The sequence below is a fragment of the Rousettus aegyptiacus genome, unplaced genomic scaffold, assembly GCF_014176215.1.
Source record: "Rousettus aegyptiacus isolate mRouAeg1 unplaced genomic scaffold, mRouAeg1.p scaffold_m13_p_9, whole genome shotgun sequence".
Lineage (NCBI taxonomy): Eukaryota > Metazoa > Chordata > Mammalia > Chiroptera > Pteropodidae > Rousettus > Rousettus aegyptiacus.
Window position 1 is genome coordinate 45,030,504 of NW_023416312.1, and position 25,254 is coordinate 45,055,757.

Below are 25,254 nucleotides of genomic sequence, written 5' to 3' on the forward strand. Positions count from 1 at the left end.
CAACAAAAGTTAAAAGAAAAACATTGCCACAACCTTTCTCCAGATCCAAACACATTAGTGGATAACATGCATCACAGAAATGCTAGCCACAAAATTTCTGTCTGTGAGAGTCATTGCAAAGAATATAGATACCTACAGAATCTTCAGAGTTCTAGATCTCAAATTAATCCTATTAATCTCTTAAATGCCGAAGATTATGCCTCTGACATTTCAGCACCTGTCTGCCACCCAACCTCAATGAGCTGTTGGTCTGCTGTATGCTCCAAGACTCACATAAATAACACATATTCTTTGGATACAGGAGCTACAATATGTTCCAAATGTTTTATGGAAATCAATAATTTTTGTTTTCATAAATGTCTCATTGATTCTGATGATGATTCAGACCCTAAATATCCTTTACAACTCCAAATTCCTTTGAATTCTAAATATTGCCTGAATCTCAAATCTATTAGACACTGCAAGATATCTTGGAACAGCCCTTTATTTCAATCCCTGGATCCTAAGCATCCTGAGGGCATTCGCTGTCCTTTACACGAGGGGGATTCTAAATATTTCTTGGGTTCAACTTCTTATTTATATTGTAAAAGTGTCTCAGCTCTCCAAAATCTCAGAGGTTCCACTGTTACTCGTACATTTCCCATGAATCCTCAAAATACCATGGTCCACCATAGTAACCCTGGTCCAGAAAATATCAGTGACATCAGCAATGTTGCTGGCCTTGAAAATTAGAGCAAATTTAACCTTACTACCAAACTTGAAAACAAGGCCAACCCTGACAATGAGACTAAACTGGTCAGTGCTGGCAACCTCAAAGATGAGGCCAATGACAAAGATAAGTTTTTTTGTTAAAGATGATTGACTCTGAAGATGAGACAGACTCTGAAGATGGGAAAGATCTGAAGATGAAAACAACCCCAAAGATAATAAAGGCCCCAAAGATAAGTCTGACCCTGATGACACTGATCCCAAAGATGGTAATGCTGAAAATGATTCAGACAAAAACAATGGGTCTGATCCCAATGGTGATGCTGACCCTGCAAGTGGAGCTGATTCCAACAGTGATGGTGACTCTAATGATGTGGCTGACTCCAACAATGAACCTGATTCTAACACTGATAATGCCACTAACAATGATGCTAACTACAAATAAAGCACTGATTCTGAGGACAACTATACCAACAATTCAGTCAATGCCCCTGGCCTAGACAATGATGTTGATTAGGACTGTATTTCTGGCTCCAACAATAGCACTAATACAAACTTCACCTCTGTGTTCCAAAATAGAACTAGCCTAGACTACACTTCTAGTTCCAAAACTTGTTCTGGCCTCAGCAATGCCATTGGGTTAGGCAATGGCATTTTTCCTAATAATGGCACTGGCTCTACCAATAAAACTGGCCCCAACAATAGATTAGTACCTAACATAAATGTATCTGGCCTCCAAAACAGTGATCTTAGCACCCAAAATAACAGATAGGGTCCCATAATCTCTGGCTCCAGCAACAGTGGTCTTGGCCCTAACAATAGCCCTGCCTCCAGCAATAGCTCTATCCCCAACAATAGCTCTGTCCCCAACAATAATATCCCTGGCCTTAAAAAAGGCCCTGATACTAACTATAATACCAAACCTAGTAATGTTACTAGTCACAATAGTACTATTAGTTCTAACAAGTATGCTGATTCTAGCTATGATACAAAATCTACCAGTGCTGCTGGCCACAGCTATGCAGCTGTCTCAGACTATGACTCAGATATTGACTGTGTTCCAAGATTTACTCCTGCAGTAAGTTCTAGCTATGTGGTCAACCCCAGCTATATTGCTAAAAATAACTATTCTGCCAGACCCAACTCTACCACTAGTTGTGGTGGTGCTATTAGCCCTAGCTATATTACTTGCACTAACTGTGCCTCAGACACTAACCATGACACTAGATTTACACATGTCATTGGCTTCAATTTTGTTACTAACCCCAATTATGATGTCATAAACACTCTTAGTGTTCATAATTCTATTAGTACCAAAAATATTAATAATCTCTCTGAGCCTGAATTAGAAATTGGTTCCAGTTCTTTTATTCCTAATATTGTTTATGGTAACTCCTCTGCTATTGCTGCTGGCACTAACTGTACTTCCACTCCTGGAAATCTAACCACTATAGAATTTTCTGATCTATCTAAGCTTTGTAGAAATTATATAATTGTTGATGACCACAAATTTGGTGTCTGCCTCATAGACAATGCTGGCTCTATGGGCTCTGCTAGCTTTAAGCATGCCACTGAGTCCAAGGATATCCTTGATGCCAAGGAACCTGGGATTTTGAAATATTTTTCTAGGGTCCATAATCTCATTGGTATCAAGGGTGCCAGGTTAAACTTTCACTCCAATTCAAATATTCTGTTCCTGAATTTTGATATTATAGCAGAAGCTGAACTATCAGACGTCATGAAATTTGCTACATCATCAGGTGCTGTGAATCAGTTTTCTTAAGGTAAGTTTGTAAACATGTGGATTTTAAATTCCTTCTCTATTTCCTATAATTCAGAGTGCTAGGTCATTGAACAGAATAAAAAAAAAATTACTTACTTGGCTATGCTAAGTAAGGTGTCCAGTATTACTTCTCTATTGACCCCTGTAGCCAGAAACAGGGTTTCACATTTGAAAGATCCATCTGCTATACAACTGAAAAATAGAACAATGGCCTTAATTACACTGTGGCTGGCTTGTCTAATACTCTGTTAATGGTTGCATAGCTCATAAATGTAAACTTAATCACAAACAATCTCATAAGTTAACCTGTATATGACCTGTATATGACCTGATGCTGGTTCTTTCTATGTGCAGAGAGAAAACTAAATGAACCTTAAATACATGGATCAAGACATTTAAAAAATATTACCTCTCAAATATATTATTTTATGCAGAAAGCTGTCAGAAAGACAAATGATATTCTAATCTTTCATTTAAATAAATAAAAAATTGAAATTGATGATGTGATATTAGGGAGTAAAGAATGCCAAACCTTTGCTACTTTTGATTTAAAATTCACTTTATCTTATTTCTCCTGAAAATAAGTAAAATTATGTTATCAATGTGTCTTTATTAAATGTTTCTTCTAGCACTCTAAACTATGCATACACTAAGATTGCTAACTGTTTGAAAAACTGTTTTTGACAGCAGCAAGTAATATTATTTTGATGAAACTTCAGCAACATATCTTGAAACGTAATTAAGTTGGTACACATTTAATTTTAGCCTTGTTATACCTCATTAGGCATAGTTAACAAATACATCTAATTTGGATTGCAGTATCTGCATGTATAAATGTACAACTTAAGATAATTACTTTGTTTTCTACTAGAATACATAATTGAATGTAATTATACATTAAAAAGGCATATATCCTTATAACCAAAATTATAACTAATTTTGAAAGTACAAAATTAACATCACCTTAATGCTTTTACTTTAATAGAGAATAATTTTGTGATATTCCCAAGAGACCACCCTTCCATGAAAACAGTTGTAATTATATAATACGGTTTTATAACTTCTCTTTATATAAATTTAAGGGTAATATTGGCCAATTATAAGTAATAAAAATAATATTGCTAAGATACAAGCCTTAATATTAGAAATGGATGTTTTCCCCAGGTTTTTTGTTTATTTGTTTGTTGTTTGTTTGTTTTTACAAATGAGCTTATGCCCTAATATGAAACATTTAAAATATTTTTTTAAATTTATAGCTTAGATCTTTCTTGATGAATGAAAATATGGTTATAATGAGTTTCAACTTACTACTTAAAGAACATCATAGGTAACATTTTGCAGTTCAAATTACATGTCTAAGAGCTACATTTTCTAAGTTGGGGCATGTAAAACATATTATGTTGATTTTAGATGAAAATTACCTGCAAAATCAGATACTTTTACTTCCTTCAAAAACCAAATTTTTCAAATGGAGAGTATTTGATTCCATAAAAATATAATAATAACAATTAGTTCCTAATAGAATATCTAGTTATATAAATACTATGCCCTGGGTACATACATTCCAGCCTTTTGACAATAACTAGATAATGGCAATATATTGCAACTATTTTATTTTCATTGAAGATGGACTGACTTCATAATACATTTATCAGTAGTTTACAAAACTAGATATTTTGCATTCTTCACTAGGAAAGCATTCTTCTGAAGAATCGATGATTGCCTTCCCTTAGAGCTCTAGAGCTTTGATATTTCTACATTTTCCTAGTTTATTACATCCTTGTCCATATTTCCATCACAAACAACCAAACAATTATTACAGAGATAAAAGAAGTGTTTTCCCCATTCAAACAATTTACAAAGGGAGAAAAGCTCACTTGAAAAAGAAATTAAACTTTTCTACCATCCATAAGTGAAACAACTAAGTCGACATCGGACCATATGGTCAAGTCATTTGTATCATTTTAATTTATTCCTTCAATAGGAATTTAATAATTAAACAGTGCCCAAAATATACAGACTAAGGGGAAAACATAGTGCCATTTAAAGTGATCAGTGCCTACTTATCTTAATAGGTAAACAAGTGGTTATTTGAGGGTAAAAGTTATATGAAGACAAATAAAATGGCATCACAATGACCTTCCAGAATGGTTAGAAACATTTTGAATGTTCAGATCACAGCATGTCACAAATGTATGAAAGTTGTGGAAATATGTGTATGTGGATTATTGTTGTGTGTTGTACATTTCAGAAGAAAACAAAGTTGTCACTCCCGAAATTATCTTTCTTCTTGTGAAGGTTAACATTGACTTCCATGAATAGTGGTGTTAAAACTATGTTACTGAGACTTTAGTGTTATTTAATAAGTTATCTAAAAGTTATTTACAGTTCTGCAGAAACAATGCAATTCCACATAAAAGATAAAATTAATAGTAAGTGTACCTTTATTAAAGTTAAACTGTGAAGATAGCTTTTTATTTATAAATTTTACTCAAGGATTTAATTAAAATTTGTGACAAATGCCAAACGACTTGAGAACAATTGCATTAAGATCATTCAGGTAATAGGGTATTTATGATTTCTGGTAGGTTTGTAAAGAATAAAGATGATTTAGTAGTGACACTGAATAAAAGTTTTCATATAGTACAACCTATTATAATCAGAGTTTTTTTAAATATTGAGTTACATAGGTATTTCTAGGGATAGATGCCTGAACATACTAATCAAATGTGGTATGCTTTTTACATCAAAGTTAATTAGTACCCCTAGTAATTGCTTGAAGAATTAACCAACGAAGATTCTTTTGTTTATAAGTATCTTGAACATTTGAGGAAGATAAATCTTGGCTCAAGAAAAGCTAAATTTGCAATATAATGTCTTCAAAAGGAAGGTTGACTGAAGTGGCCAAACGTTTTCATACTTTCATTTCAAAATGGCCCACCCAGTTTACAATTTCTTTCCTGCTCAAGTAACCATAGGGATACATGGCTAAGTTTAATTCTTCTGTTCAATATTCATTGAAATAAATCTTAATTAAGTTCAACCTTTAGACAGGCAGATGTAGTTTACCTGCATACTATAGATAATCAAAGACAGTGGAAGATATGTTTTCTGGGGATTTTAAATCTAAGATACAATAGAACCATCTCCTACCCCAAAATACTGGCAACTTGCTCAAGGTTTGTTCATTGTTAAGCTGCTTTACTGAGGCCATCTGTGCACCAAACCTTTCCATAAAATCAATCCTTTGTATATCAATTTGATCATCATTATTCATAATACTAAAGTACTTCCATAGTGTTCTATTGTTGGATTCCTTGTTAAATAAGACAAGGTCCAGAAAGTTTTCAGTTAATATAAATTGAGTTGAAATCTCCTTTTAGGATGAATTAATAAAAGATCTAAAATTGAATGTAACTAAATAATATTGAACAAATCAAAAAGTTCCTCCTGCTAACAATGTGATTTGCTCATTGTTTTCTCAATAATTTGGGAGAAAACAATCATTAATCTACTGAAAGATCAAGGTGTCAGCTTGAATCCAGCCTTCTCCCTTTTCCCTACACTATGTATATTTTTTGAGCCATCCACAAACCTACAATTACCCAGGTGAGCAATCCAAAGGAGGACCAGTTATTCCAAGTGCAAAATAAGGAACACTTTGTTATTGTCCTATTGCAGAAAATCTGTGCCAATTATCTTTTTGTAGGAATTTCAGAATCATATTTTTCCTGGTGGCTCAAGGTTCTTTTCCCTAGTCCTCTAAAATGTAGTAATGGGATCAATGATGCATCATCTCTAGGCAGATAGAGAAAAACAGACCAAATTAACTTGAGTACAAATATTGGTAGAGGCTAAATTAGGAGAACTTTAAGACTATCTATCTGTTAAACATCATAAACCATAAACAATTAACTAAAGAGGCATTTTATTCTCAAAAATATTTCACTAGAATCTTAAATTCCAGAAATGTTCGCTATAATGACACAAGTGTGGATATGGTTCATTGGACAGATATAGGATCTGTGTAATCTGCCATGTTTTCCAGGTTTGAAAAAATGGAGGCAGCTGTGTCTCAATTTATGCCATCTTCCATTAAAGGGACAAGTAATAGACTACATTTTTTGAAGATCTTTTTAGTCTAAATTTAGACATATTGGTTGTCAAATACAATAAATGTGAAATGATTAAGCAAGCACAGTATGAAATTTCAGTTTTGCCTCTGAGTCATGTCAACCAATCCCTTCTAAAGATACCTAGATTCATTAAGTGAAATGTTTATTGGATAGAGACTGTTGACCCAGTAGAGTTCCCCAATAAAATGAAGAGTGAGGATAAGAAGGTAGCAGTAAAAAAAGAATGTATTGGAGGTGAAGGCAAAGAAAATAATGTCAGATGAAGAAAGAGGGATTATTGCAAAATAATAAACATGATTTCAATAATCTTAATTTTTTAATCATGTTATTGAATCATAATATGTTCTTGCTTGTCTAACTCCATTCGTATGAGAAATATTTTTCTTCATCCTTTGTATTTCCGGACCTACCCCATCTCGTCACTCACACACACACACACACTTACGCACATATAAACACTCCATACAGACTTTGCAAAAATTGCAAATACCAAAAATATAAGCACCCTCTGTTAACAAAATCTCACTTGTTTACTACCAGCTTCTGTTTTTTTTTCCCCATTCTGAAGTCACTCTGTCTCCCTAATCTTGCTCCATTCAGAAACTAACCAAGCTGTTAAGCTGCTCTGAACCAGCTGTACTACCTGGTTGCTGATTCTGGAAACTTAATTTTATAATATACCCTACCACCTTCTTTTTACCCTCTTACAGAGAGCATATACAAACACACACCCCACATATAGTTTCCTCTACTTTGGGGTACATTGGAGACCACAGGCATCATTGAATTTTTACAATGATTTTAACAAAATAATTTCTATTACAAACATCTGAATTATAAATTAATTTATAGAACACAGCTTTTTTATAAGATGAGAACAATCTGCACCTATTCACACATGCTATCTTGACACTTTGTGAATAAAAAGATGGCTAGTAAAGTTGTAAGTGGAGTGGAAACAACAGAAGAAACAAGAACCAACACTATTTTATTTTATCCCATAAATGCTATACCACCAAAAGATGCTAGTCACAGCCAAAAAGCACAGTTTATCCAATCTGACTGCATAGTGATAGGTAATGAGGCTAGCAAAGTTTTGTCCTAGGCCCTAAAAAGACCATTTGTGAACAGTTGCAAAAGGCTCTGAATCAGAAAAATTACTAATACTGCTAATTGTGAGAGTTTTAAGCAAGAAGTTATAAAAATTCAATTCTCAATATGATTATTTTAATGGCTTCTTACTACTCTTGATTGAAAATGGTTTATAAATAGAAGATGATGTGACATAAGATTGGGGAGATAGTTATGTTGAATTGGAAAATACATATAAATACATAAAATTTGAGGTAAATATTCAGGCAGTTGTTTAATAACCAACATTTAATAGCATTTACTATCTGGCATGCTTTATTGAGTTGTACATGTATTAGCTCATTTAATCCTCTCAACAATCCTATAAAGTTACTAATTTTCCTTATTATGCCTATCTTACAAATGAGAAGCTGAAGTATTATGTAGTCAAGTAACCTTTTTATGATCACAGCTACCAAGTGAAAAAGAATCAGAACCTATAATTAAACATTTAGAGAAGGTAAGATGAAATTAAAGGTGCCAAGTATAGTAAACATTGTCTTAACCAAGGATTAGCAGACACCTGGTTTATAAAGTGAGAATTACTGTGGTTCTATCTCAGTAGTATTATAAGAGATAATATTATTCCAATGATTGTAAGGTGATTATAGTAGTTTATATGGCATGGGTTTGAAGCTTTCAAGGGCCATGCTATCCAATATTTTCTATCAAATAATCTATTTAAAGTAGTTTAAGGATAAAAATATATTTTTCTTTTATTATCATTCTTAATGACCAAGTTTCTTTTTATCCTATTGTTGCAGCTCAACCTCCAGACAGGTAGCAGACAAAATTTTGGCCCTTGGTTAATAAAAAGAATACCTTGAGATGGAAATGACAAAGGCACAATCAAGAAGGTTTTGAGAATACGAGCAAATAACTTCAAAAAATTGCAGATATCCCTGAGCAACGTTTATTATATGTTCATTATTAGATCCCCTCCCTATGATGTGACCATGCCTTTATTATCTATTGGGACCAACAATATTGGCCATGTGACAATTGCCCCATTCATATTATTTGCTTGTGGTAGAATCCAGAATTAGGAAAAGGACACACTGTAGTTATTTTCGGCAACCTTATAAAATTATTTTGTATTGTTCATGACTCAAAACTGCAGTCAGATTTTTCAACCAGAAATTATCTTCATATTTTGTCTAAGTCTCGTTCTCTAGAAGATAGTCTTAATTTTAACAGATCTTATGAAAGATGCTTTTAATATTGTGATAGTCACTATGGATTTAATATCACCCATAATAAATTGGTATTATATTGTTAATTTTTATTGTTTTATGAGTGTGATACACAAAATTAAAATAGTTGAGATGCATCAGTACTGTGCAATGTTTGCTTAACCTATTTATCTCTTTCAACCTTGCTAACCTAGGAAAACTGATAATATATGTTCTTTACCAAGTTTTAGAAATAAATGAATTGGATGTAATGAAGCTTTCTCTGGAGCACCCAGAAAGAAACTCAACAAAGGGAATTAATGAGTTTTAATAGCTCACAACAAGAGAGCTGAAAACTATATAGTGAAATCACTAAAAGAAAACTGCATTTCTTTATTTTCCAGTTAGAAACATGTGCTAAGCTGCTAGATATGCTTAAAATAACACCTCTTTGTCACTAATATTTACAAGAGAGACTTTGAGGACTACAGGACATGTAGGCAATCAAGCCGTGCTGACCTAACAAAGCTTTTTATTAGACCCTTGCAATTCGTTACCCGTCTTCCTTTATGCCTTATTTTTTAATACTTAATGCAACCCTCTGCCCCATCTAGATGAGTCTCCCCACTTTTTCTCCTACAACGTGTTTGTGTATACAGGCACCATATTCTATTTTTCACACCTTCCCTTAACTCAAGAGCTACCTCACTCATGAAACTTCAGACCTCTATGATTAATATTCTTCCATGCTCAAATTTATGTTCTTAAGGTTAAGTGAGAGATATTATAGCACATTTGGGGAATCACCCATATCTTGGCATGCATATAGCACATGGTGGGACTGGGGGCTGATGGGAAGTAAGGTTAGAAAAGTAAGCAGGAACTTTGTCTGACATAGTAGGAAATTTAGGCTTCATCTAGAGGTTATGAGTAACCTTTAAATGTTTATAAGCACAGTGGCAATATGATATGATTGCAGTTTAGGGAAATAACTCTGGCAGCGTGGAGGATGGATTTAAGGGAAAACTGTAGAGGAGGAATAGTAGAAGTACACCTGTTAGGACACAGCTGTGGTAGTCTGGACTCTAATTCAAAAGGGCTTGAAATTAATGAGTAGTAAGAATGAAGAAGCACACATTCAAAACCTATTAAGGCAAAAATTGCTGGAATTACTGGATTATTGAAATACAAATAAAGAAGGAAAAGTATAATATTACCCCCAGCTCTCTGATGTGGGGAGATGGTGATGCCTTAACCAAATTGGGAAACATTAAGAAGTGGGAGGTGAGGGAGTATATGTTTATGAAAAATTAAGATGGAGATTCCTGGGTAACTTTCAGGTGATAATGTCCAAAATTCATCTAAGATAAAACCTGACCTTTAATATTCCCCAGATGTAGAAGAAAACAATGCACAATGTTAAGAATTCCTTGTATTTACAGAGATAGCAATATTTGATCTTAATAATTACCCTTTCAAGTCGCCATCACATGCAATAGTAGCCTCATTGTAGGTATAAATAAGGAAACATAAGCTAAAAAAGATAAAACATGTTGTTTAAAACTTCAGAAATAATACTGAAGAACTTTGAACTGGAACACTTGTATGGCTGTGATGAGTTCCAGAAGTAACCCACGGCTCTGAGAAAATGTTAGTAACAGAAATTCTATTTCCCTGATTTCCAGAACCCTGATACTGTGTTCCTTTAAGTTAAGTTAAATAACACAAACCTCAAGAAAAAAATAACAAATTGTATTTTTACATAAAACAGCTACCTCTAAGGATATAATTAAGCTTTATAGATTCTGGGCTTTGTCTGCATAGTCAAAAATTATCAAAAAATATAAATTTCTTTTTTCCCCCATTTTTTTTATTGTGGTAAAACATAACAAAAATTTACCCTCTTAACTACTTTTAAGTGTACAGGTCAATGGTATTAAATACATTCATAATGTTGTCCACCACCACCAGCATCCATCTCTGTAACGTAATTTGTAAAACTGAAATTATATCCAGTAAACAATAACTTTCTTTCCCTCTGCCCCAGCCCCTCGAAACCACCATTCCATTTTCTGTATCTATGATTTTGATTACTCAAAGTATCTTAAATAATGGAATGGGAGAGTATTTATCTTTATGACTGACTTTCACTTAGCATAATATCCTTAAGATTCATCCATGTCGAAGCATATGTCAAAATGTTCTTCCTTTCTAAAGCTCAATAATATTTTATTGTGCATATACATTTGAAAATTGAGTTGCTTCCAAATTTGAGCCTTAATAAATAATGCTGCTATAAACATAGAGGTACAATTATCTCTTCAAGACACAACTTTCAATTTTTTTAAGTATATATCCAAAAGTAAAATTGCTTCATTATATGGTAATTCCACTTTTCATTTTTTGAGAAACAGCTACATTTTCCCACAGTGGCTGTAGCATTTTACATTCACACTAATGGTGAACAAGGTTTCCAATTTCTCCAAATAGTGGCCAGCATTGTTATATTCTGTTTTGTTCGTCTGTTTGTCTTGATAATTGGCATTCTAATGAGTATGACATGGTATTTCATTGCAGTTTTGATTTGCGTTTCCCTAATTAGTGATGTTGAGTGTTTTTCATACACTTATTGGTCATTTTTATGCCTTCTTTGGAGAAATGATTCTTCAAGTCCCTTGTCCATTTTAAATCAATTTATTTGGATTTTTTGTTGTTGAGTGTTAGATCTCTATATATTCTGGATATACCTTGTCAGATATATGATTTGGAAATATTTCCCCCCATTCTGTTGCCTTTGTAATCTGTCGATACTATCTTTTGATATACAATTTTTTAAAAAATTATTAAGTTTAATTTGTCTGGAATTTTTTGTTGCTGTTGCCTTTGCCTTAAGTAGTATATCCATCCAATTCAATGTTGTGAAAAATTTGCCTTATTTTCCTTTAATAATTTTATTGCTTTAGGTCTTACATTTAGGTTTTTATCCATTTTGAATTAATTATTATATATGATGTTAGGTACAGGTACAACTTCATCCTTTTACATGTGGATATTTAATTTGACCAGCTTCATTTCTTGAAAAGACAGTCTTTACACCATTAAATTTTTTCAACACCCCTGTCAAAAATCATTTCACCATGTATACAAGAAGTTATTTTGCTGCTCTCTATTCTTTCCACTGGTCTATATGTCTGTCTATTATTCAGTATCACAGTGTTTTGATTACTGTCACTTTGTAGCAAGTTTTTTTTGCTTTAAAATACTATATTTTTATTAAAATTATTGGAGTGACATTGGTTAATAAAATCAAATAAGTTTCAAGTGTACAATTCAATAATACATCATATGTATATTGAATTGTGTGTTTACCTGTCAGAGTTAAATTACTTTCCATCAACAAGTATTTGACCCATTTTACCCCTATCTACCTCTCCCCTTTTCCCCTTCCTCTGGTAATCAATAATCCACTGTTCATGTCCATGAGCATTTGTTTGTTTGTCATGTTTGTTACTTCTACTTCTATATTTCACATATGAGCGGAATCACATGGTTCTCAACTTTTTCTGTCTGATGTATTTCACTTAGCATGAAAATCTCAAGCTCCATCCATGTTTTCACAAATGGCAATATCTCATCTTTTTTTTATGGTTGAGTAATATTCCATTACATATATGCACCACATCATCTATATCCAGTCATCTATCAAAGGGCATTTTGGTTGTTTCCATGTATTGGCCACCAGAATAATATTGCAATGAACACTGGAGTGAATATAACTTTAAGGATACATGTTTGAAAATTGTAGGGATAGATACCTAGAAGAGGGATTGCTGGGTGTTATGGTAATTCTATTCTTAATTGTTTGAGAAACCTCCATACTGTTTTCCATAGTGGATGTACACACTTAAATTCCCACCAGCAGTGAATAAGAGTTCCTTGTTCCCCACAACCCCTCCAACACTTGTTATTACTTGTCATGTTGATGATAGCCATTCTAACAGATGTGAGGTGTTATCTAATTGTGATTTTGATTTGCATTTCCCTAATAGCTAGTGAAGTTGAGCATCTTTTCATATGTCTGTTGGCCATTTGTATGTCTTCTTGGGAGTAGTGTCTATTCAGGTCCTCTACTCATTTTTTAATTGGCTTGTTTCTTTTTGTTGTTGAATTGTATGAGTTCTTTGTCTATTTTATACATTAGACCCTTATTGGAGGTGTCATTTGCAAATATATTATCCCATTTAGATGATTACCTCTTTGTCCTATTGAAGATTTCTTTTCCTGTGCAGAAGCTTTTAAGTTTGATGTAATCCCATTCATTTGTTTTTGCTTTGACCTTCCTTGGCTTTGAGGTCAAATTCATAAAATTTGCTCTAAATCCAAGGTCTACGATACCAGTATCTATGTTTTTTTTTCTATGCCATTCATTGTTTCAGATTTTATATTTAGGTCTTCGATCCATTTTAAGATAATTTTGGTATATTTAATTTCATACTTTTCATATTTTCAGCATCACTGATTGAAGAGGCTTTCTTTTTCACAATGTATGTTATTGTTTTTGTTTTTGTCAAAAATTATTTGCCCATATATATGAGGGTTTATTTCTGGGCTCTCACTTCTGTTCTTTTGGTCATCGTATCTGTTTTTCTGCCAATACCATGCTGTTTTGATTAGTGTTGTTTTGTAATATAATTAGAAGTCAGGCAGTGTGATACCTCCAGCCTTGTTTTATTTTTTTCCTCAGTATTGCTTTGGCTCTTTAGGGTCTTTTCTGCTTCCATACAAATCTAAGGATTTTTTTGTTCTGTTTCTTTAAAAAAAATGCCTTTGGGATTTTGATGGGAGTTGCATTAAATTTGTATGGGTACATATTTAATAGGTACAAATGGGTAATATGACCATTTTAACTATGTTGATTTTCCAATCCATGACACAGAATATCTTTCCATTTCTTTGTGTCTTCTTCAATTTCTTTTAATAATGTCTTATAGTTTTCAGTAAATAGACCTTTCACATGATTTGATAGGTTTCTTACAAGGTATTTTATTCTTTTTGTTGCAATTGTAAAAGGAATTGTTTTTTTTTTTATTTTTCTTTTGATATTTCCTTGTAAATATATAGGAACACAATGGATTTTTATATATTTATTTTTGTATCCTGTAACTTTACTGCATTTGTTATTGTTTCTAATAGTTTTTTGGTGGAGTCTTTAGGGTTTTCTACTTAAAGAATTATGTCATCTGCATAAAGTGACAATATGACTTCATTCTCAATTTGGATACCTTTTATTTCCCTCTCTTACCTGATTGCTCTAGCTAGTACTTCCAATACCATGTTGAGTAACAATCTCAAAAGAGAAGGCATTCTAGTCTTGTTCCTGACCTGAGAAGAAATGTTTTCAGTTTTTCACCATTAAGTATGTTATTAGCTGAATATTTGTCATATATGGCCATTATTATATTGTACTTTATTTCTATACACATTTTATTATGTGTTTAAATCATAAATGGATGTTGTATCCTGTCGAATGCTTTTTCTTCATCTAGCGATATGATCATATGATTTTTATCCCTTATTTTGTTTGTGTGGTATATCACCTTAATCAATTTGCATATGTCGAACTTCCTTGAGTTTCTGGGATGACTTCCACTTAATTGAGGTGTATAATCTTTTTAATGCATTGCTGTATTCAACTTTCTAGTATTTTTAAAGTTTTTCTGACTGTACTCATCAGAGATAATAATTACTTTTCTTTCTTTCTTTTTTGTTTGTTTGTTCGTTTTTGTTTTTTTGTTTGTTTGTTTGTTTTAGCCTTACCAGGTTTTGGTTTCAGGGTAATGTTGGCCTCATAAAATGAGTTAGGAAGTATTGCCACTTCTTCAATTTTTTGGATGAGTTTGAGAAGAACAAATATTAAATCATTTTTGAATCTTTGCTAGAATTCACTGGTGAAGCCATCTGGTCCTGGACTTTTTCTTTTTGGAAAGTTTTTGATGATTGTTTCAATCTCCTTACTGTTGTTGATTGGTCTATTTTGATTTTCCAGTTCTTCATGAATCAGTCTAGGAAGACCGTATATTTCTAAGAACTTGTTCATTTCTTCTAGGGTATTGAATTTGGTGGTATATAGCTTTTCATAATATTCTTGTATGATCCTTCATATTTCAGTAGTACCTGCTGTAATTCTCTTTCATTTCTGATTTTGTTTATTTGTATCCTTTCCAATTTTTCCTTAGTGAGTCTACCAGGGGTTTGACAATTTTATTGATCTTTTCAAAGTACCAGGTGTTTTTGCATTAATTTTTCTATTGTCCCTTTGTTCTTAATTTCACTTAATTGAGTTCTTTTTTTTTTTCATTTCTTCTGCTGACTTTAGGATTTATTATTCTTCTTTTTCCAGGTTTTTAAGATGTAATGTTAGGTTTTTTACTTGGGATTTTTTTTCTTTTTTCTTGAGATAGATCTGTTTTTACTGCATCACAAAACTTTTGATATGTTGTATTTTTATTTTCATTTGTTACTATATATCTCTTGATCTCTCCTTTTATTTATTCTTTGACCTAGTCACTCCTTAGTAGCATGTTGTTTAATCTCCACATATTTGTGGTTTCTCCTGCTTTCTTTTAGCAGTTGATCTCTAGTTTCAAAGCATTATGGTCAGAGAAAATGCTTGGTATAATTTTAATCTTCTTAAATTTGTTGAGGCTAGATTTGTGTCACAACATATGGTCTATATTTGAGAATGTTCCATGTGGACTAGAGAAGAATGTATAATCTGGTGTTTTAGGATGAAAGTTTTTAAGTGTCAATTACTGGTTTAATGTGTCATTTAAGGCTTATATTTGCTTATTGATTTTATGTTTGGATGATTTATTCATAGCTGACAGTGGGGTATATCCGTTCCCTACTCTAATTGTGTTTTTGTTAATTTCTCCTTTTAGTTCTGTTAGTATTTGCTTTACGTATATTTTGATGCTCCCTTATTGGGAACATATGTATTGATATATGTTATGTCTTTTAGACATATGGTCTCCTTTATCATTATAAACTGTCCATCATTGTCTCTCATTACCTTTATTTTAATCTTGAAGTCTATTTAGTTAGAAATAAGTATGGTGAAACCCATTTTTCTATGGATGCCATTTGCTCGGAGTATCATTTTCCACCCTTTCACTTCGAATCTCTATTAGTCCTTATAACTAAAATATGTCTTGAAGGTAGCATATGGTTTTGTTTTGTTTTTTTGATCCAATTTCCTATTGCGTGTGTTTTTATTAGTAAGTTCAGTACATTTACATTTAAAGTAATTTTTGACTTATGAGGTTTTCCTATAGCCATTTTATCTTTTGTTTTTGAGCATCTCAATGTCTCCATTTTTTTGTCCTTGTGTTTCTTCTGCTATTTTAATTTGGTAGTGGTTTATGATTTTTCCTTCTGCCCCCCACCCCTTGTTTTATGTTATGTGTCTCAATTCTGGATTCTGTGTGTGGTTACCATTAAATTTATGTAAAGGAAAGTGTGTGTACACACACACACATTTTTTCTTCTACATGCAGCTTGTCTCCATTACCCTTTGCAGATTTGGATCTTTACCCCCTGGTCTTTTCTGTTCTTGTTATCTCAAATTATCACTATTTATTATGTACATTCATTTCAAAGTTGCAGTAGCTGTTGTCTTCTCTTTTTAAAGTGTTTTTTGACCTTTAACCATTATGTGATATTTAAGTTTATAATTCTCTATTTGAATAAGGGTTTCACTTTCCTGCTCCTGTCTGCTATTAGTCATCCTACTCACTCATAGTTTTCTTTCTTTGTCCTCTTTCAGGTAGAATGACCACCTTCAGTATTCCTGTAATGCAGGCCTTTTGGCGGAAAATTCCCTCAGCTTTTGTATGTTTAGAAAGGTCTTTATTTCTTCTTTATATCTAAATGAGAGCTTTGCTGGATATATTATTCTTGGCTGGTAATTTCTTTCTTTCAGTGGTTTGAATATTTGGTTCCACTCCCTCCTAGCTTGTAAGATTTTCCCTGAGAAGTCCAATGATAATCTAATGGGTTTTTCTTTATAGGTTACTGTCTTCTTTTTTATGGTTGCCTTGAGATTTCTTTCTTTGTCATTATTTTTTGACAGTTTTAGTATAATGTGTCTTAGGGAAAGATTTTTTGAGTTGAGATATGCTGGGTAGGTTTTTCCTTTCATCACTTTGAATATATCATGCAATTCTTTTCTGCTCTGAATGTTTGTTTGTTTGTTTGTTCTGAAAACAAACAAGTCTTACCTGGGTTCCCTTGTATATAACTAATTGCTTTTCTCTTGGAGCTTTTAAGATTTTCTTTAACTTTATTTTTTTGCATTTTAATTGTGATTTGTCTTCGTGCAGGCCTCTTCGGGTTCAACTTTTTGGAATTCTCTGTGCTTCCTGGACTAATGTGTCTGTATCCATCATCAGGTTAGGGATGTTTTTAGTCATCATTTCTTCAAATTGGTTTTCTGTCCCTTTCTTTCTCTCTCTCTTCCTAGGACCCCTATGATGCTAATGTTACTACATTTGATGTTGTCCCAGAGATTCTTTAAACTATCCTCATTTTTCGTTTGTTTCTTTTTTCTTTGGCTGTTCTGATTGGGTGATTTTTCACTACATTGTCTTCAAGATTGCTAACTGTTTCTTCTAAATCATATAATCTGATGTTAATTCCCTGTAGTTTATTTTGTTGCTGTTGTATTTTCAGCTCTGATTGGTTTTAATATATTTTCTGTGTCTTTGTTGCAGTTCTCACTGAGTTCATCCATTCTTCTCCCAGGTTTTTGAGCATCTTTACAATCATTGTTTTGAACTCTTTATATGATATATTTCTTGTCTCCAATTTCATTAATTTTTTTCTCGGGTTTTGCTCTTCTTTCACTTGAAACATATAATTTTTTTGTCTCTCTGTGTTTGTTTCTACTTATTAAGTATGCCTTCTACATCTCCCCAGTTTTGAAAGAGTGTCCTTTTCTACAAAGTGTCCTGTGGGATAGTGGTGCAATCTCCCTGGTCACCAGAGCCATGTTTTCCAGATGTGTTCCCTATGTGGGTTGTTTGTATCCTGTTGTAGTTGGGTCATTATTGCTACAGGTATGCCAGTGTATGAAGTTGACCCTCAGGCCATGAGACTACAGGGTCTGGCCTTGACTACTATGGACAATTTGGTGTGCTGGGGCTGGCCCCACAGAACATGAGCCATTTTGGAGGGGCTCTGGTACCTTCTGAGACTGCCCATCAGATATGTTGGTTGTGGGGTCCATTGTAGTGTTCTGGTGCAGGATGAGGCCAGTTGCCACCTGTGCTGGGATTGTAGGCTCTCGGTAAGAACTAAGGTGAAAGCTGAAACCGGCCACTTACTTGTACCATGCTTGAGATAGCTTTGGAAAGGCTATTATGTGAGGTGAGGCTTGCCACTGCTTGTTCCAATGCAAGCTGAGCTGGCCACTGCTTGTGCCAGGTTTGAGGCTTCTTAGGAAATGCTACAATGTGAACCAAAGCTAGCCACTACTTGTGTTGGGCTTGGGGCTACTTGGTAGGAGCTACAATGTGAGCTCATGCTGGCTGCTGCTTGTGCCAAGTTCGGGACCACTTTGGAAATTCTATGATGTGAGTCAAGGCTAGTCACCCCTTGTGCCAGATTCGGGACAAATATGCCAATTATGCCCTCTATGTTTTGTGAGCCAAGGCCAAGTCCAGAGCATCTTGGAAGAGGCCCCAACTGGGGCAAGTGGGTTGAGTGGGGTGGGATCTCAAGTGAATGCCAGAGTGGGGCAAATGGTATTAGCCAGGTTTATACAGAGTGACAGATTTGGCACCTTCTGGCACTGTACCAGCCAGATGGAGGTGAAGCAAAACAAACAAACAAATAAAAAAAAATGTGCCCACCAATGCTTCTGTTCCCAGTGAGTTTTCCTCAATCTCTGCCCCTCCAGCACTAGCTCTCATGTTAATCAATTAAATTCTTCCCTGTATAACCCAGGCATTCTTGAATTGCTACCTGCATGATGGAGCTTGGAGCCAGTGAGTTTATGTGCCAACCTTTTAAGAGAAGTATCTCTATCTCCCTCAGCCCTTAACCTCTCTCAGATGTAATCCCTGCTGTTTTTCAAAACTAGGTATTGTGGGGACTCTTTGTCTTTGCACATGTCCCCTAGGCTGGAGGGGGGGGGGGTGCAGCTAGTGTGGGGCTCAAACTTCTTCTCAGGGGGAACCACTGTGGCTTTGATATCCTCCTTTTTGTGAATCACCACCCAGTAGATATGGAGCTTGATCAAACTATGTATATGCCCTTTTTATGCATCTCCACATGTCTTCTTTATATTTTTATTTATAGGAATTCTGTTCAGCTAGTTTACAGGTTGTTCTAAACAATGGTTGCCCTATATTTAAATGTGATTTTGGTGTGTTCATGGGAGGAAGTGAGTTCAATATCTACCTACTCCACCATCTTAACCTTTCCCTACTAGCATTAGTTCTTCTTTAAATGTTTGGTAGAATTCAAAAGTGAAACCATCAGGTCCATAGCTTTTCTTTAAAGAGAGATTTTTGATTATTGATTCAGTCTCCTTACAAATACATTTATTCAGATGATCTATGACTTCATGATTTATCCATGGTAAGTATTGTGTTGTTAGAAATTTTTTTCATTTCATCTATGTTATCCAATTTGTTGGTGTATAGTTATTCATAGTATTCTCTTATAATCCTTATTTCTGTAGAATTGGTAGTAATGTCCCTACTTTTAATTTTGAATTTTAGTAATTTGAGTTCTCTTTTTTCTTAGACCATCTAGATAAAAGGTTTGTCAATTTTGTTGATATTTTCAAAGAACCAACTCTAGCTTTATTGATTTTCTCTATGTTTTTTTCTGTTCTCTATTTCTCTTATTCTGTCCTAATTTTTATCAGTTCCTTCCTTCTGCGAGCTTTTTGTTTAGTTTGTGCTTTTTTTGGTACTTTACATTATAAATTTAGGTTGTTGATTTGAGATATTCTTTTTTTTAACATAAGCAACTGTAGCTATAAATTCCTCCCTTGGTACTGATTTTTCTGCATCCCATAAGTCTTGGTATGTTGTGTTTTCATTTTCTTTAGTCTTAAGGATTTTTTAAAATTTCCATTGTGAACTTCTTTGATCCATTGTTGCTTAAAATTGTGTTTTTAATTCCCAGAACTTTTTGTGTTTTTCAGTTTGACTTCTGTTACTGATTTCTAACTTTATCCCATTGTGTCTGGAGAAGATACTTTGCATGATATCTACCTGTTAAAACCTATTGAGGCTTAATTTGTATCCTAACATATGGTCTCTCCTGAAAAATTGGCTGTGTACACTCAAGAAGAATGTGAATGCTGTTGTTGTATAGAGTGTTCTGTGTCTATTAGATATTTGTGGCTTATTGTGTTAAGTTCTCTATTTCCTTACTTATTTCCTTTCTGATTTTTTTATCCATTATTGTGAGTAGATTATCAAAGTCTGCAACTACAATTGAAGAACTGTTTCTTCCTTCATCCTTGTCAGGTTTCACTTCATACATCTTGATGGTCTGTTATTAGGTATATAAATGTTCACAATTATTATATCTTCTTGCTGTACTGAACTTTTTATTAATGTATAATGTCCTTCTTTGTCTCAAAACTTTTTAAATTTAAACTGAATTTTGTCTGATAATAGTATAGCCACTTCTGCTCTCTTTTTGTTACTGTTTTCATGAAAATCTTTTTCTATCTTGACACTTGCAATCTGTTTCTTTTGACCTAAACTGAATCTCTTGTAGACAGCATATACTGGAATCATATTGTATTTTTTATCCATTTTGTCAATTTTAGTCTTTTGATTGGAAAGTTTAATCCATTTACAGTTAATACTTTTAATTAGTTTCAAGTATACAGTATATTGATTAGACATCTATATAGTTCATAAAATGACCCCCGCAACTGCTCCCTTCCTCTCCTGACCCTCCACCTAGCCAAAGTATTAATGCTAACTGCATTCCACATGCCGTGCTCCCCATCCCCATGGCCATCCATCAGATACTAATTTATGCTTCTTTAACCCTTCAACCATTCTCGCATTCCCCCAAACTCCCCTCCCATCTGTCCATAACCAAATTGTCCACTATATTTGTGAGTCTGTTTTTGATTAGTACGTTCTTTTTATTCTGTATATTCCACATATAAGTGGAATCATATAGTGTTTATCTTTCACTATCTGACTTAAATACCTTCTAGGTCCATCAAAGCAATCTCTTTTCATCTCTTCCTTTTCATATGTAGGGGTCTTGTTTTCTTATCATTTCAGCCATTCTATCTTTTGATTAGAGCACTTATTTTTTTTTCCATTTAAGGTACTTATTAATAGGAATGTAGTTGTTAGCATCCTTTATTCCTGTTTTTCATACATGTTTTTTTTTCTTCTTGAAGAAGTCCCTCCAACATTTCCTGTAATGCTGGCTTGGTGGTGATAAATTACTTTAGCTTATTTTTGTCTGCGAGGCTCTTTATTTGTCCTTCAACTCTAAATAATAGCTATGCTGGGTAAATTATCCTTGGTTGTGGATCTTAGGTCTTCATTCTGTCGAATATTTTTTTGCCAAGCCCTTCTGTCCTGCATAATTTCTTTTGAGAAATGAGCTGCCAGTCTTAAGGGTATTCCCCTTATAAGTAACTGTTTTTCTCTTGCTGATTTTAATATTCTTTCTTTGTATTTAACCTTTGGCATTTTAATTATGATGTGTCTTGGTGTGGGCCTCTTTGAATTCCTGATTTTTGGAATTCTCTAAGCTTCCTGGGGTTTTATGTCCAACATCTTGATTTTCTTCCATTACACTGATCAGTTGAATATTTGGGCCCTTAATAATGTTCCGTATTCTTCTTAAATTATTTTTATAGTCTTGTATCTTTTCTCTTTTCATTCTTATTGTGTGTCCTTGGCTTTCTCATTCTTTAGATAAGGCATTTGATCCTTTCCTTTATTCACTTTGTTTATTCCATTTAATATATTTATCATCTCAGATAGTGTGTTCTCCATTTCAGACTGGTTCTCTTTCAAATTTTCCATTTCCATTTTCATGTTTTTTATCTCTTTGTTGGAGTTTTCTACATTTCCCAAAAGTTCACTGAACATCTTTATAACCAGTGTTTTGAACTCTGCATCTGTTAGATTGCTTCACTCCATTATATCTGGATCTCTGTTCTGTTCTCTCATATGGTTTCTACTTCTTTATCTTTTCATTTTGGCTGCCTTTCCTTGTCTATTTCTATATACTAAGCAAAGCTCCTAAGTCTCCCCATCTTATTAGTGTGGATTTGTAAAGTAAATGTCCAGTGGCATAGTCCTGAAAGGGGTTCAGCTGCAGGCCAAATTTAGCTCAAGCCTCGACCCCTCTGGAGCCACCTGTTAAGATTCAGCAAACAACCCACAGATGCTGTGCTTATAGTTGCCTCAAAAGGCCACATCAGAAACCGAGGCTAGCTGCCTCCAGTGTGAGTCTCAGCAAGGAGCACTTGACTCGCTGAGGATATACCTGGATGTGACTTAGGTGAGGCCATGAGTTGAGGGGAGGAGGAGTTTCAGGGAATCCTCTGGGCCGAGTGACCTCTGTTATCCAGTTTGATGACCTCACGGCCGTGGCGGGCGGTGCTGTGTCTGTTGCACTGGGAGAGGAGAAGGTTCAACAGGAAACAATGGATATTGTTGGACTTCTGTACCGAGCGAATCTCACCTCAGCCCTCAGTCTGACAATGTTTCCTTGTAGGTTCCTGGTGCCCCTTTCGTGCAGCCAAATCAGCACTGGTGTTCAGAGCGAGGAGGTTCATCACCGCAAAGGTCCACTTGTAGATGTGGCCCCTTTAAGAGGCTTCTGCCACTGCCACTGCTGCAGCCTTCATCTCATTCAGTTGTTTGAGACCAGGCAGCTCATTTTCCTCGCCCCAAACAGAGAAGGAGGGGCCTGCAAAAATGAGAGGAGGTGCAACAAAAATAGCCACCCATCTATCTGTAACTCTGTGATCAGAAGCAGCAATTAGAGACCCAAGCGCAAATACCTGATATCTGAAGGACAGAGTCATTTTTGCCCACTCTGAGTTCTGTAAACTGTGTGCAGGTTGTTCCAGGAAAACATGCTCTGCTGCTTGTCATGGGGCTGGGGAGGAAGGGTAGTTGCTACTATGCTAAGAGCTAAAAGTGGACAAAATTAATCACTATTTACTATCTTTCCCATGAATGTTGCAAGCCTTTGATAGACTCCAGAGTTTCAAGATAGTTGCATCAGACAGATTCTGATAGTGCAATTGTTGTCTAGATGGGAGACAGATTCTAGGTGCTTCCTACTTTTCCATCTTCCCAGAATCCCCTTCCAAAATAAATTTCCTTTTAATGAATCTGTTTTAATAACAGATTTATACAAAGGGTGTTTCCTTGACTCCATAGTTGCAAAGCACATGCAGAATATTTAGAAATGTTTTAAAATCTTTTTTATTGACCAAAGTATGTTTTAAAAGTTACTCCACTTGGTCTCCTTGAATTTTTTTTTCTTTGAAATGGACCAGGAAAGTTCTAAATATCCAAGAAAAAAAACTATCTCCCATGACTTTAACAGTCTTTGGTATCTGTATCCTAATATTCGATGATATTTTATTCAAATACTTGAATGTAATAATTTGGTTTGATAAAATCCAAATAAAATTTATATAAATCTTTTACTTAACAGTATAATTTAAAGATATGATTTTTTGCCTCAGATTCATCTTCTTCAGTAATCAACTCCATTAGCCCTACCTAAATTTAAAGAAGTATTACTCCATGATCTTCTCCATCCTTGAGGAAACTTAATACTGAAACTCCATTTGAAAAGAGCCAAGATGAATATTTTGAAAATGTTGGGGAAAATATGTCATGCACTTTGGAACCAAATTTTATGCACATTATTTGGTTCCCCGTTCCATCACTTATTTCAGAAAATTTGTCTCTGTGAGCTTTAGGTTACTTCTCAGCAAAACTGCCTACCTCACGGGATTATCATAAGTAATGTGAAAATTAAGTGGAGTGGTTATCCCAGTGCCTTACATCTAATAGGACCTCAAATCATGTTGGTTTCACACGAATGCCAAACTATATGGTATTAATTATAAGTGCAATAAGAGTACTTAAAAGGTGTGCGTGTGTACACACACACACACACACACACACACACACTGGATAAAGAAATGAGCTTTGGTGTGAGTTTTAAGACAGTACACTGAGATGCAGTGAAAGAGCACTAGATGGGGCATAAGGCAACCTAGCTTCTGGTCCAGACTGTAAATCATATTAAGTGCAGGCCTTGAGCAAATTGATTTGCTTTTTGGAATCTCAGTACAAAGAGGGAGCTTGGATAAATAAATTTAAAGGATCCTTATAGTGCCAATATTCTATGGTTCTACAAGTCTCTGGTTAAGGTGTGACTAGGCAGAAAAAAAATTCTTTCCACAGAAAAAGCAGTCATAGCAAGGACACAGGAAGGGGTATTAAGCACTATAGGCCTGGAACAGTGAGGTGACAGATCTGAATACAGTAGAAAAATCATAAGAGAGTACTATCTGATAACATAATGTTTTTAGGTCATATCCAAATTGTCCTTGACTATTGGGGTAAGAATATTGGACTGGATCTAATAGACAATAGAAAGGCAATGTAGATTCCTGAGTTAATAAATATCTACTGAAAGCATTATTAGGGGAAAATTACTCCAGGGCAATGAATTAAATTGAAAGAGATTATAGAAGCATAGAGACAGTTGAGAAGCTATTGTAAGTTAAAAATGAAATCTTTATTTAAAAAGATAATCAAATAACCAAACAATCAATTGGCATTTAACATTTTTTTTGTAGTTGTAAAATGCAATAATTTATACCGTATTGTGAAAGCTTCGATTAGTTCAGTTTTAAGGAGTTTTCTTGACAGTGCTTTATAAAGCATAGACCTTTTCAAGTCACACATTTAATAATTATATTAACTTTAAATGTTGTAGACAACTTTAAGATGTAAACACTAATCTTCTGCATGACTTCCTCAACAAATATTAACAGTTCAGACTAATGACTATTAAATTAATGCCATATTTAAAAGGTTTTATTATTTCTTCAAAGTAACACAGAATATAAGAACAAGTATGCAGGGTTGCTTAAATATAAAACTTAAATATAGCTACTTCAAAGTTGATATGCTTTCATAACATTTTACTTGTTGGTTGAAGTTATACTTTCTGTTCTTATACAAAGAAAAATAGTTTCTTCAGACAATATAATTTGCATTTCATATGT

The 25,254-nt window shown here is 34.1% G+C and overlaps 2 protein-coding genes across 2 annotated transcripts in view; both read left to right on the forward strand.

Annotated features, from left to right (window-relative positions):
• The window catches only part of LOC118607837, an 86,928-nt gene that overhangs the window by 38,296 nt on the left and 23,378 nt on the right, over nucleotides 1-25,254 (forward strand). The gene's annotated exons all lie outside the window — the stretch shown is intronic.
• LOC107519748 lies at nucleotides 40-1,499 on the forward strand. Its single transcript, XM_016162727.2, has one exon. The coding sequence runs from the start codon at nucleotides 67-69 to the stop codon at nucleotides 730-732; it is 666 nt and encodes a 221-aa protein (XP_016018213.2). The 5' UTR covers nucleotides 40-66; the 3' UTR covers nucleotides 733-1,499.

Bases quoted from the DNA above. Each gene is read 5' to 3' on its own strand.
- LOC107519748 (XM_016162727.2), top strand. From the start codon at position 67: ATGCATCACAGAAATGCTAGCCACAAAATTTCTGTCTGTGAGAGTCAT.